Source organism: Boleophthalmus pectinirostris, unplaced genomic scaffold (genome assembly GCF_026225935.1).
Source record: "Boleophthalmus pectinirostris isolate CB_2022bp ecotype Guang Dong unplaced genomic scaffold, ASM2622593v1 HiC_scaffold_7, whole genome shotgun sequence".
Classification (NCBI taxonomy): domain Eukaryota; kingdom Metazoa; phylum Chordata; class Actinopteri; order Gobiiformes; family Gobiidae; genus Boleophthalmus; species Boleophthalmus pectinirostris.
The window spans coordinates 41,558,667-41,571,965 of NW_026571473.1; the positions used below are offsets into that span (position 1 = coordinate 41,558,667).

General features: G+C 42.9%; 1 protein-coding gene across 2 annotated transcripts in view; it reads right to left on the minus strand.

The window, feature by feature from the left end:
* Positions 1-9,029: 9,029 nt before the first annotated feature.
* Positions 9,030-13,299, minus strand: part of LOC110153394 (FRAS1-related extracellular matrix protein 1-like) — a 50,527-nt gene continuing 46,257 nt past the window's right edge. For both annotated transcript variants that reach the window (XM_055164951.1, XM_055164952.1), the window contains 2 exons: positions 12,474-12,559; positions 9,030-9,476 (listed from right to left, as the gene is read on the minus strand). In XM_055164951.1, coding sequence (XP_055020926.1) covers positions 9,247-9,476; positions 12,474-12,559 — 316 coding nt within the window. In that variant the 3' untranslated portion in view covers positions 9,030-9,246. The remainder of the gene's footprint in view (positions 9,477-12,473; positions 12,560-13,299) is intronic.

Below are 13,299 nucleotides of genomic sequence, written 5' to 3' on the forward strand. Positions count from 1 at the left end.
CAAAGTTCAGTTCATTTTATATTTAGATGAGATCTGTAAATGAAAGGCTGCTTTTATTTTCAAACTGACTTCTAGTTTACAAACAACTTTACAAGATCCACTGTTGGACAAGTGACTTTAAAACTGTGATGTTTTATTTATGATTGTTACTGTCATTTCAAAGTCATTTGTTACATTTACAATATGACTGCATTTAAAATGTAAAACATTACACGACTATTGCAGCACTTTTAATTTACTCTCACCAAAAGAACTGTTAAGATGCTGAACTTTTGCGCCGTATATGGACTGAACCACGACTAAACAGGTCTAAACCAGGTCTAAACCAGGTCTAAACCAGGTCTCTAACAACCAGGACTGAACCAGAACTGAACCAGGTCCAAACCAGGACAAACCAGGACTAAACCAGGACTGAACAGAACTGAACCAGGTCAAACCAGGATAAACCAGAAACCAGACTGAACAGGTAACCAGGTCTGAACCAGGTCTAACAGGAACTAAACCAGGACTAAACCAGGTCTAAACCAGGTCTAAACCAGGAATCCAGAACTGAACCAGGTCTAACCAGGTCTAAACCAGGACTGAACCAGAACTGTACCAGGACTAAACCAAGATACCGGACCAAACCAGGACTAATCCTGGACTAGAACTTGGAATCTCGGACCGCCCTGAAGAACCCGAGTGCGGCGTGCGTCAGCTGCGTTTATCTCGGTGGAGTGTGGACTTCTGCGTCGTCCTTTCCTCAGGATACGGTCTACGCGGGCGCACCTCCGGTTCCACCACTGCTGATATCGCGGTGATTTAGCAAATTTGTATGAGAAAAACGAAAACCCACCATTTCAATCCAGGTTAAAAAAGCATTGTGACGCGCGTTACTGACATATGTACCAGTTAAAATAATACCGCGCGAGCAGCACGTCCTGTGCGTGTAGATTTTAAGAAAATAGGATCCCATCCCATTTTTGAAGCTCTACACGAGCGTAGGCGCGATCCGTCAACTACACAGAGAGCAGTAATCTGTTTGTTATTTGTGCATTTACCATCAGCCCTGGGCAGTTGTGTATATGTGAAAGAGCCCAGATCCACATAGATGTTCATTAGTGCTTTGAAATTAACTTTGAAATCCTTGCGTTTGCCGTGGTGAGTCTGTACAGAAGGTAAATCAAGCAAACGCGCCCAGTCAAGTTTGATTGACTTTCCCATTGAGGAAACAAGAGCCCGTACGTTCCGTTAAAGCTGCCGGTGGAGTCCCTTCGCGTTGACACGCGGCTGTGGTTTCGCGGTGAAGTGCGAGCAGATCGACACTCGTCGGTGAAAAAATTCCAGTTTAACTGACCCAACAGTGACGTACGTCGTTCATCACACTAATTTGAAACAAATTCACGTTAAGTTCTTGATTTACAAAAGTGTTTGCGTTCAGTTCAAAGTTCACTGAAAAATGAACGTGTTCAATGAACGTTTTTTTTGAACTCGTTCATCGCACAACACTGGCGGGCTGAGTGCCGGTGCTAACCGGACTCATACCTGCTCAGCTGAGACACCAAACTCCAGTGAGAGCAGATTTATCATCAGTGATTTGAAATCGCAGCTCTTTTGTCTCTAAAGGAGGAAGACATGTCGTGATAAAAGAATAACTTATAAACAGTCGCGGAGGTTTGGCTCCATCAAGGACGAACAGGGGTAAGAAGTGACACTGTGAGGTGCACGACCCTGGTCCCAGGTCAATATGAAGGTAAAGGAGGTCGAGGATGGGCTAAAAGGAGCTGAGCGATTTGAGAAACTGATGTGAGGATCTGGAGGGCTGGAATGTGGGTCATGTGTCCCGGAGAAGTGAACAGAGATGTTCTCATCGATTGTACACACCTGTGATGTGTGTTTGTTCATTACACATGTTCTGTCCAATCAATAAATAAATAAATAAACACAGAGAGCGGAGGGAAGCCGTGAACCGTCATAGTGAAGCTGCGTTACTGTCAGGACTGTGTAGAAGTGCTGCGCGGCCCAAAACCACACACCTCTCAGTTACAGGCTCGTGCCTTCACTGTGCCAGAGACTCCTCATGATCCACGTGCCTGGCACAATGTGTCCAGCACAGATCTATACACACAACGGAGAAGAGAAGAGTTTTGTTTTATAATATGATTATTATTAATATTATTTTATTTCCAACATGAAAAAACCAGTGTGTCTTGCCTTCTGTTTATTTCAGTCTGGGTTTGATGTGACAGTTTATTCTGCAGAATTTATAGAAAACAGTCGTGTCTCGTCTCGTCTTGAGTTCTTCATAACAGTGAACACACAGATTAATACTCAGACTATTACAATCTGTAAATATCTGTTACAATATTGTAATAACAAGAAGAGCATAACAATATTCTAATTACTCAATAGTTCTGAAAATACTTCTTGTGATCGTACAGTGGATTTTTTTGTAAGACAATATGAAATAAAATAACTTTTTACCAATGGATAATTTATATGAGAACCTTTAAATGTAATTTGCAGATCATGGCCAAACAAACGTAAAATACGTCCAGTAAAACACACAACTACCAGCTTAACATTAAAATAGCTACACATGACTAAATTATATTTTTGTCCACACAATTTCACAGTCATGTTCCCTCGTCTCGAGTTCTTCACAATGAGGAGGACTCAGAGTTTGGGCAGGTGCGGGAAGTGCAGGTGCAGGAAGTGCAGGTGCAGGAAGTGCAGGAAGAGCCGGCACCAGGAGATGGCGCTAGTTCACAATTTAGCAGAATTTAACAACAACAATATTAACTATGTTACACAAAGACACATAGAAACATACAGTACAAACAGTAGGACATACACTTTACAGTACATTACGTTTACAGTACTTTACAGACTTTACAGTTACAATTACTTTACAGTACTACTTTACAGTACATTACTGCTTTACAGTACATTACTACTTTACAGTACATTACTACTCCACCATTTGATCACCATGTCCCATCGTGTTTCTACTTTATCCACTGACCCAGATGTGACGTTTGACTTTCTGACTAAAAATGATGAACTTTTTAATGATATTGTAATAGTGTGTGGAGTGAGGAGGAGCTGCTCATGTCTCTGCTTCAGTTTCTTCTCATGTTTCTCCCCAGATTTGAACGACAATGAAGAAAACACATCTGTATCTGTGTCTGTGTCGTCTGCTGCTGCTGCTGCCGCTGTGGTTCTGTCAGATCCAAGGGACTGAAGCAGGACTCAAACAGGTGACCTCCACCCCCACCTCTGCACCCGACACACACGGGGAGGGCACCCGACACACACGGGGAGGGCACCCGACACACACGGGGAGGGCACCCGACACACACGGGGAGGGCACCCGACACACACGGGGAGGGCACCCGACACACACGGGGAGGGCACCTGACACATGTTGAGGGATTTGACTCTGTGTTGTTTCTGCAGGTGTGTTTCTCTGGCTCAGATTCTCACTGCTTGAGGATTTATATTGCTGAAAATGATCAACTCCTGTACGATGGAGCGAGCTCGAGCTCCCCTCCCCCGAGCTGCACCTCTGCACCTGTCGGCTCAGAAACCCCTGCACCTGTCAATGAAACCTGTCAGGTCTGTGGAGCTGAGGGGAAGGTGCTGGCCAAGTGTTGGCTCATTAACCCAGAGACACGTTTGGACTTTGAAGGAAACAGAGTTCTTTTAAACTTCACTAAGACGTCATGTCCAGGTGCAGCTTCAGTCTCTGATGTTTCTGTTGGATTAAAATTTAACCTTTAACCTTTAACCTCTCCTCTGTCTCCAGGTCCAGCTCTTTCTTCTTCTTCATCTCCTCCTCGTCGTTTCCAGAACTCTGGTGCTGGTTTGAGACTCTCGGTGGGACTCGTGCTCGGGCTCCTGCTCCTGACTGTTGTTGGAGTTTGGTAGAAGTTGTGGACGTCGCGCTGCAGGTCAGAACACGACTGTGCACTTCACTTTAAGAGTCTGTTTACATGAGAACATGTGTGGGTAAAAACGACTAAATATTTTACAGAAAATGTCTTTTATTTAACTCAGGGTGTCAAACTCATTTTGTTTCCTGGCGTCGTGTCCAACCGACTTTGATCCAAAGTGTCCTGGATCAGAAAACTCATGTCATATAAACCCCAAAAATAACAATAAGTTCAAATATTTGTGCAGAGAAACACAAATCTATTACACAAATCTTTTTAAATTGATGAACTCTTTCTTTTACAAAATATTATAATATTATGAACAACCTGAAACTTTAAGAAAAATACAATTTCAACACAAAGTTTGAACATGAACTTGTCTGTAAACAGGAATAAGTCAATTTTTGTTGTAAAATCCTGCACTCGGCTCCACTTTTCTCATGTTGGACATTTTTCTGATGAGGGTGTCACGGTCAACAGTCAAAACGATCGTCCTTTAACTCTTTCCCCCCTGGACCCCGACTAGGAACAACCCATACATGTGTTACTAGTTCTGCCCATAGAGCATAATTGCTTAAAAGAAAACAGACTTCCACCAGTGATTATAAATGATTTTTACACTCATGAACTTAATTGTAACACAGACATATTTGTATCTCTGTAAACCTCAGACTCTGAACTCTTCTTCTGGATGTTTAAATGTGATTCATTCATTTACAGGTTTATAACAGCTCACTGAAAATGAGAGTTTACCTGGTCAGGTGCAAGCTCGAAAACAAAAAACTACGTTCAGCATTTGATATATACATGTTCAGAGTAATATATTCATAAAAAAATAAAAAATATACTTTGTCAAAGTATTTAAACAGATTTCATATCACCAGATACAGTAGAGCCAAGTGTGCACCTGTTTTTACCTGTTCACCTGTGTGCACCTGATTAATTTTTTCCATTTAGCTTATTCAACTCATTTTATTTATTCAACTCATTTATCTTATTATAATATGATAATATAATAATAAAACTCTTCCCCGTCAGTGTGAGTTCAGTATTTATCATCTTGGGCACTTTCTCATGTGCAGAGCTCCACATAAGTGTTTGTTTCTGTAGTGATTCTGTTATACATCGCATCTTGGAAAAAAAGACTGAAATATTTTAAAGGACTCGTCTGAGCAACATCCAGATTTCAGGGTAATTTTGGTTCATAATCGAGTATAAAGCTCAGATAGTTTGTTGGGACATCGCAGGACTCCACACAGACGCATCAGCGGCATTCTCACCTTCTCCCCGAAAGTCCGTCGCTGTCGCTGTTTTCCACTTTATAATCAACTTCAACATCATCACTTTGAAATCTATAAAAGTCACTTTCTCTAAACTTATCCATAAAACACGTCCGCTCCTCATTATTTCTAAAACTGTGCGCCGCAGCGCCGCCATCTTTCCATTGCTCGTGTTTCGTGTTGTGTTTTTTCCGGAAGCTACCATCGTCACTATTTCGATTAACTTCGGAAAAAATCGGCGAAAACATATCCTTGAATCCTATTGGTCAGTCTATTGGTCAGTCTAGTAAAGGTCGTCGTCTGTTGTAAAGTCGTGGTTCGGGGGTCGTCAAAAGCTTCACAAGTCTTCATTTGTGCTGCTCTGGTGGGAGGGGCCACGTACAGAGACGCTGGAGACGCTGCTGTGATAAACACCACACAAAATTAACACCATTTTAATAGAAAATATCATTAAAATATTTTAGTAGAAAATCAGCCGAGGGCCGGATCTGGCCCCCGGGCCGTATGTTTGACACCTGTGGTTTAGTCGGTGACGGAGTTTTTGGGGCTTAAAAACACAAAAACCTGAACCCGGCTCCACTGTCGAGTTTCTGTCTCCACTGTCGAAGACACAAGTGTCCCTGAGTCTGTTTGTTCTGGTCTGGACTGAACATCTGGACCAGACTCTGTGACAAACATCACCACCTACAGCAGACATGTCAAACTCAGGCCCGGGGGACAAATTTGGTTCGAGATATAATTATATTTGGCCCATGAGATCAAATCAAACATGTATCAGACACACAGAGACGACAGAGACATGATTTATTTAAAATAATTTTATTATTATTTTATATTCTGTTTGTTCTGGATTCAATGTTTAAGCAAAACTAACACACACACACACACACATATATATAATGTGTGTGTGTGTGTTATAAATAGGGCAGATATAACATAGTAAACAGAGCAAAACCAAACAAGCAACTTCAGTTCGTTTGAGAGTCTTGTGAGATCGTATATTGTCCTTTTTTTGGGGGGGGTTAGATAGATAGATAGATAGATATTTGGGATGGAACCCTCCATGCAGGTCAGGAGCTTTCGTGTCTTCACATCTGTGGTCTGTATCTCCTCCTTTGGCCAGATTGTAAGCTGGGGCAGGCGCAGTAGTGCTATGTAGCTCAAAACGACAGGTAGCTCAAATCGACGGTACACCGGCCCTGCCAATGAGGTGTCCCTTATTTATTTTTCAGGGAGTTGGCGACTCTGACGACGACCGACACGAGGACAGAACAGAGTCGGTGTGAGGGACACGTGTCTGTTTGATCTGGAGCGTTGTTCATGATGAGTGTTTTTACATCATCAGAGTCTCTGGGACCGTCCACTTTTTTGAGTCTTGCTGCATGTAAACGCACTAACCCCATTACAAGAATGTAAAGTTGAGTGTGAATGTGTCCAAAACACAAATACTTCTGTAAATCTTTCCTGGCGTCGTCTAGTTGAGACTGTCTCTGGATCTTCTTCAGCCGACCTCCTTAAACTTGAATTTCTACTGATCAAAACCCACGATTACATCAGTGTCCAGTACGAGCCCAGACCCAACGAAAACTTTCTCCAGAGCACATTTCTGTTTCAGTGAAACTCGAGTCACTTTGATCTGCAGTGGATTGTGGGAAACCTCAGAGCTCCTGACTGCTGCAGGAGGAACATGGATCTATTATCACATCAAGTCACAACATCATCTTCTACATCAGAATAAAATGAAATGTGAACGTACCAGACCAAAAGTGAAGCCTTTTGTGTCATTTTTCCTGAAATGACCCATTGTTTTTCTCAACATGATCCTCATTTGCTCACAGAAGTTTACTGTGAAATCATATTTGAAATATTTATTTTCTTGTTTCCCACGTCCTACAGTGTCTGCAATTGTTAATTTGAGAAGAAATCTTCATGATGTCCTTAGGTGAACATAATCAGCTCATGTCAGGAGTCAGGTCATGCAAAGGGATAAAAGCAGAAGTTCATCGTCCCAAACCTGAAACTTGCTCCTGCTCGACATCAACAAACGGGACGATTTACTGGAACTGACTTGTGTAATTATTCCAATGAAAATAATATTAAAAACGACCCAAACACAAAGAAAATGTGCCTTACGAGGAGATTTTGAAAACAGAAGTCATCTTGTCAATTTAATTATAACCCGAGGAAAACGTTTTATTTTTAAAGCAAAAAATCTATTCTTACTTAATATTAACTATTTAAAAAAAATTATATTTATCAGTACTTAACCTGGGAAGGTTATACAACTGAAACAGACAAAGAGAAAAAAAAAGTATAAAAAGAGATGGGAACTTCTTAAATACCTGGGAGAAAATGAGTCTGTGTATTTATATACGAATATATCAAATAAACTGATGTCGGCCATAAGGATTTAAAGTAGGGATCTACATACTGTTCATATATCTACTATTTATAGTCACTACTACTACTACTACTACTACTACTACTACTACTACTACAACTACCAATGATAATGATAATAATAATAATGAAATATCATTGTTGTAATTATTGTAATTAATAGTAGAGACAATAATAGGTGTTATGGTTGAAATAATAATAATAATAATAAAATAATAATAATAATAAAAAAAAATAAAATAATAATAATAATAAAAATAGTAATAGTGATAATGGTAGTGGAAATAATAGTTGGAATAATAGTGATAATAATAAATAAAAAGAAATGCCTTTAGGTTTATGTTTTGAGATTGTGACGGACGGTGAAAGATGATGAAAGGAACTGATGATGGTGAAAATAAATATTAGTTTGAGTACAGGCACTAATAAATAAAAAAAAAATTATAAAAAAAAAAGAAAAGGAAGAGAGACAAAAGGAACTTCAATTAAAAATTGGCCGCAGTGTATCGATGTTCGGGAGCCGAGCGGTGGATTTATGTTGCACTATTGCATTTATTTAGTTTGACTTTGTGTCGGCGTAGGTGGACAGGGGGAAATGGGGGGCTGTATTTATTATTTTTTTTATTTAATATTTTTTATTTATTTTTTAATTTTATTTTATTTATGTCTTTTTGTATTTGTTGTGGTGTTGTGGGTGTTGCTTTATGTTTTTGTCTGTGTTTTATGCTGAATATTGTAATTGTTAAACGTTGATGTTTGTTTTATTTTTTAAATGTTATATTCTGTTGTCTTTAATAAAAAAAAGAAAGAACATGTGCCTTTACTGACTCGTGTTTGACTCGTGTTTGGTGTTTGACTGGTGTTTGACTGGTGTTTGGTGTTTGACTGTTTTGGTGTTTGGTGTTTGGTGTTTGACTGGTGTTTGGTGTTTGGTGTTTGGTGTTTGACTGGTGTTTTGGTGTTTGACTGGTGTTTGGTGTTTGACTTGGTGTTTGGTGTTTGGTGTTTGGTGTTTGGTGTTTGGTGTTTGACTGGTGTTTGGTGTTTGGTGTTTGGTGTTTGGTGTTTGACTGGTGTGTTTGGTGTTTGGTGTTTGTGTTTGGTGTTTGACTGGTGTTTGGTGTTTGGTGTTTGGTGTTTTGGTGTTTGGTGTTTGACTGGTGTTTGGTGTTTGACTGGTGTGTTTGGTGTTTGACTGGTGTTTGGTGTTTGGTGTTTGACTGGTGTTTGGTGTTTGGTGTTTGACTGGTGTTTGGTTTTGTTTGGTGTTTGACTGGTGTTTGGTGTTTGACTGGTGTTTGGTGTTTGGTGTTTGACTGGTGTTTGGTGTTGGTGTTTGTGTTTGACTGGTGTTTGTTGCGCTCAGTCTCTGCACAACAACTTTCCTTCATTTCACTGGTTTCACACTTTTATTAGCGACCACCAAAACACCGAGGACGTCCCAGGTTTTTATTTTCAAATTCTGTTCAGACGAATTATTTGTGTTTTCAAAGTCGAACAAAACAAAGTTTATGATTCTTTATTATGACAAAAATACAATATTAATAAACAAATTTGAATTTACAGTAAAAGTATGAAATGATCCTTTCAGGCATTTTCAGTCCTGGTTCAGTCCTGGTTCAGACCTGGTCTAGACCTGGTCTGGACCTGGTTCAGTCCTGGTCTGGACCTGGTCTGGAGCAGATAAAGTGATGTTCTGAGTCTGTGGAACAGTTCGTCTGGATCCAGTTTTTAGGATTTTTGATGAGGACACAGTGAGGAGACGTCGCCCCCTTCAGTCCAGACAGGTTCACCGCGTCTCTGTCCACCGCGTCTCTGTCCACCGCGTCTCTGTCCACCGCGTCTCTGTCCACCGCGTCTCTGTCCACCGCGTCTGGAAAATCTGAAACAAAAAACAACGACAACCTCCTCAGTCACAGGCAAACCACTCTGCCACAGTCACACAGAGACCTCAGGGGGCACGCGCACACTCTGGGGGCACGCGCACACTCTGGGGGCACGCGCACACTCTGGGGGCACGCGCACACTCTGGGGCACGCGCAGTGGGGCACGCGCACACTCTGGGCACGCGCACACTCTGGGGCACGCGCACACTCGCACACTCTCACGCGCACACTCTGGGGCACGCACACTCTGGGGGCACGCGCACACTCTGGGGCACGCGCACACTCTGGGGGCACGGCACACTCGGCACACGCGCACACTCTGGGGGCACGCGCACACTCTGGGGCACGCGCACACTCGGGCACGCGCACACTCTGGGGCACGCGGCACACTCTGGGGCACGCGCACACTCTGGGGCACGCGCACGCGCACACTCTGGGGCACGCGCACACTCTGGGGCACGGGCAGGCACACTGGGGGCGCACACTCTGGCACGCGGGGCACGCGCACACTCTGGGGGCACGCGCACACTCTGGGGCACGCGCACACTCTGGGGCACGCGCACACTCTGGGGGCACGCGCACACTCTGGGGCACGCACGCGCACACTCTGGGGCACGCGCACACTCTGGGGCACGCGCACACTCTGGGGCACGCGCACACTCTGGGGGCACGCGCACACTCTGGGCACGCGCACACTCTGGGGGCACGCGCACACTCTGGGGGCACGCGCACACGCGCACACTCTGGGGGCACGCGCACACTCTGGGGCACGCGCACACTCTGGGGGCACGCGCACACTCTGGGGCACGCGCACACTCTGGGGCACGCGCACACTCTGGGGCACGCGCACACTCTGGGGCACGCGCACACTGGCACGCGCACACTCTGGGGGCACGCGCACACTCTCAGCACGCGCACACTGGGGGCACGCGCACACTCTGGGGGCACGCGCACACTCTGGGGGCACGCGCACACTCTGGGGCACGCGCACACTCTGGGGCACGCGCACACTGGGGCACGCGCACACTCTGGGGCACGCGCACACTCTGGGGGCACGCGCACACTCTGGGGCACGCGCACACTCTGGGGCACGCGCACACTCTGGGGGCACGCGCACACTCTGGGGCACGCGCACACTCTGGGGCACGCGCACACTCTGGGGGCACGCGCACACTCTGGGGGCACGCGCACACTCTGGGGGCACGCGCACACTCAGGGGGCACGCGCACACTCTGGGGCACGCGCACACTGGGCACGCGCACACTGGGCACGCGCACACTCTGGGGCACGCGCACACTCTGGGGGCGCACTCAGGGGGCGCACACTCTGGGGGCACGCGCACACTCTGGGGGCACGCGCACACTCTGGGGGCACGCGCACACTCTGGGGGCACGCGCACACACAGAGACCAGGAGTGAAAACCTGTGTGAAGTCGCCTTCATCAAACACAAACGACACAGAACTAAAACTCCGTCAGTCGTTTGTGTTTCGTTTGTGATGTAAAAGTTTTGTTTGTGTGATTCTGGTTCTTCAGATCTGAACAGTTTTATTTTGTGCTGAAACAGCCTCAGATCGTTGGTGTGTGTTTGGTTTGTGCTGTTTTGTGTGTGAGTTTATTTCTAAAATGATTCATTATTATTCTTGTGTAAATGATATTGTGATATTCAGAGCTGCAGTTTATAAAAGAAACGATTCACTTATAACGAAGAGAAACGACCTGCGGCTGTGGAAAAGTCTGGATCTTGTCTTTAGGACACAAAAAAAATAATTCTGTGTGGAGAATTTGTTATGAGAGAAAATCCTTCACACGCTTCAAATCAGAGCTGAAGAATTCACCTGGACCTGGTCAAACAGAAGTAAACAACAAGACCAAAAACTCAAGTGAATTCATCTGATATAAAAATAAAATAAAATGATGTATTGAACAGATACATATGTACTCGAGTTTATCAAACTGTTCACCTTTTTTCTGTTCCATTTTTGGTTCTAAAGTTCCATCTGTTTTAAACAGATCATGAATGAAACATGGAACAAAAATTATTTCCCAAATTTCAAAGACCCAAAAATCATGTCAATAAATGTTTGTATTTCATCATATCTTGTGTTATTCCATCTTTGAACTGTTGATGAAGGGACAGGATTTTAAATATATATAAAAGTATTTAAAATGATAAAAATGTTCTTGGAAGGACTGACATATTTTATAGAAATAGTTTCTTTCATTTTGAAGTAATATTAAAGTTTTCAGAAGAAAAAAGCGACAAATGATGTAAAATCCTGCACCTTCTACTTGTTTGTACAATTTTCCCTCCGTTACTTTTCCCTCCGTTACCATGAACTTTCTTAATAAAAAATCTCATGAGTCAAAAAGTCTGAGGTTTTTCAACCTAATCTTGTACCATATGGTAGAAAACTATATGAAGCAAATATTCAAACCAGTTTGTTAAGGATATGTAAGTGAGAACCAAGAGTTTTCACTGTTTGGATTTATTGACCAAAAAAGTGCTGCATATTTCATTCCCTCCGTTACCTGACATGAGTTTTTTAAATTTTTTGTCTTGAACTTGAAAGAATCTCACAGGTTTAACTTGACCCTGTTGGAGTGTAACTCTTTCCTACATTCTGATACTTTACTTATTTCAATAGTTCCTCTAGTTTCTGAATAAGAGACATTTGAATGTCAAACATCTGACCCTGTTTCCTCCGTTACCACTTGACTGGACCCAGATCAAATCCCAAAGAATCCAGTGTCAATTCTACACCACGATGATCTGTGTTTTATTTTCTGTTTCAAAGGACAAAGTCGTTTAAATGAACAGAACAGAAGGAACAAATGTGAAGGAAAAATTCTCACAAGTGTCATTTTAAACCTTTGTTGACTGATGTAAATTTGGAGAGATGAAGGAGAAGGAATCATGATCGAGGCGTCGTGTTTGTGCCTCCAGCAGAGATGAAGAGAACATAAAACCCCACAGAGACGAGGAGACACTGACCCGTCCAGAACGAACGCCTCCCGCTGAACCTCCAGAGCCAGAACAGGTCTCTCCTGGACTGGACCGACACCAGGCTGCTGTTCCACCTGAACACAACACTCACACTCTTACGTCTCAACAACACACACATTTGTTTAGAACTTTTCCCACTTTTCACATGTGGAGTCAGGTTCTCGAGCAGAAGAAATCACAAGGATAAAAATCACCTTAAATCATCACGAAAGAACAAGAAATAAACACCGGTTCTTTCACAGCCTCACAGGATTAAGAAAGAACAGGAAACACCTCCACCGTCTGATCCCAAGTCCAACCAGGACATGGAAAGTCTGATGTTTGGAATGATTTACAAGTCGACTGATGTAAACTGTTTTCTGCTCGTAGTCGGAACAGAAAGTGTCTGAAGTTACTTTAGATTTAAATAAAACACGTAACACTTTTGCATCAGCTTCGTCTTATTTTACTGTAAAGGAAATAAAAGATGTTTTCCAGGTGTCCTCAGTTTGACCACCCCAAATTTAAGACTTTTTAAAGACTTTTTTAAGACTTTTTTAAGACCACTTCAGTAAAAGTAAAAACCAACATCACACTCATTATGTGAGCGAAAAACACCAGATCCAATTTTAATAAAGTCCAGATTAGACGTTCATTTATGTTTTTTTTTGTCTTTCTGTTTAACATCGTTGAGTAAACAGAAAACAGTCTAATGAAATTTAAAACCTTTATGAAAAAAAATCTGACTTTGCCAACAGAATTTAAGACTTTTTAAGGCCTTAATTTAAGAATATGAAATTTAAGATCTTTTAAAGACTTTTAAGGCCCTGGAGCT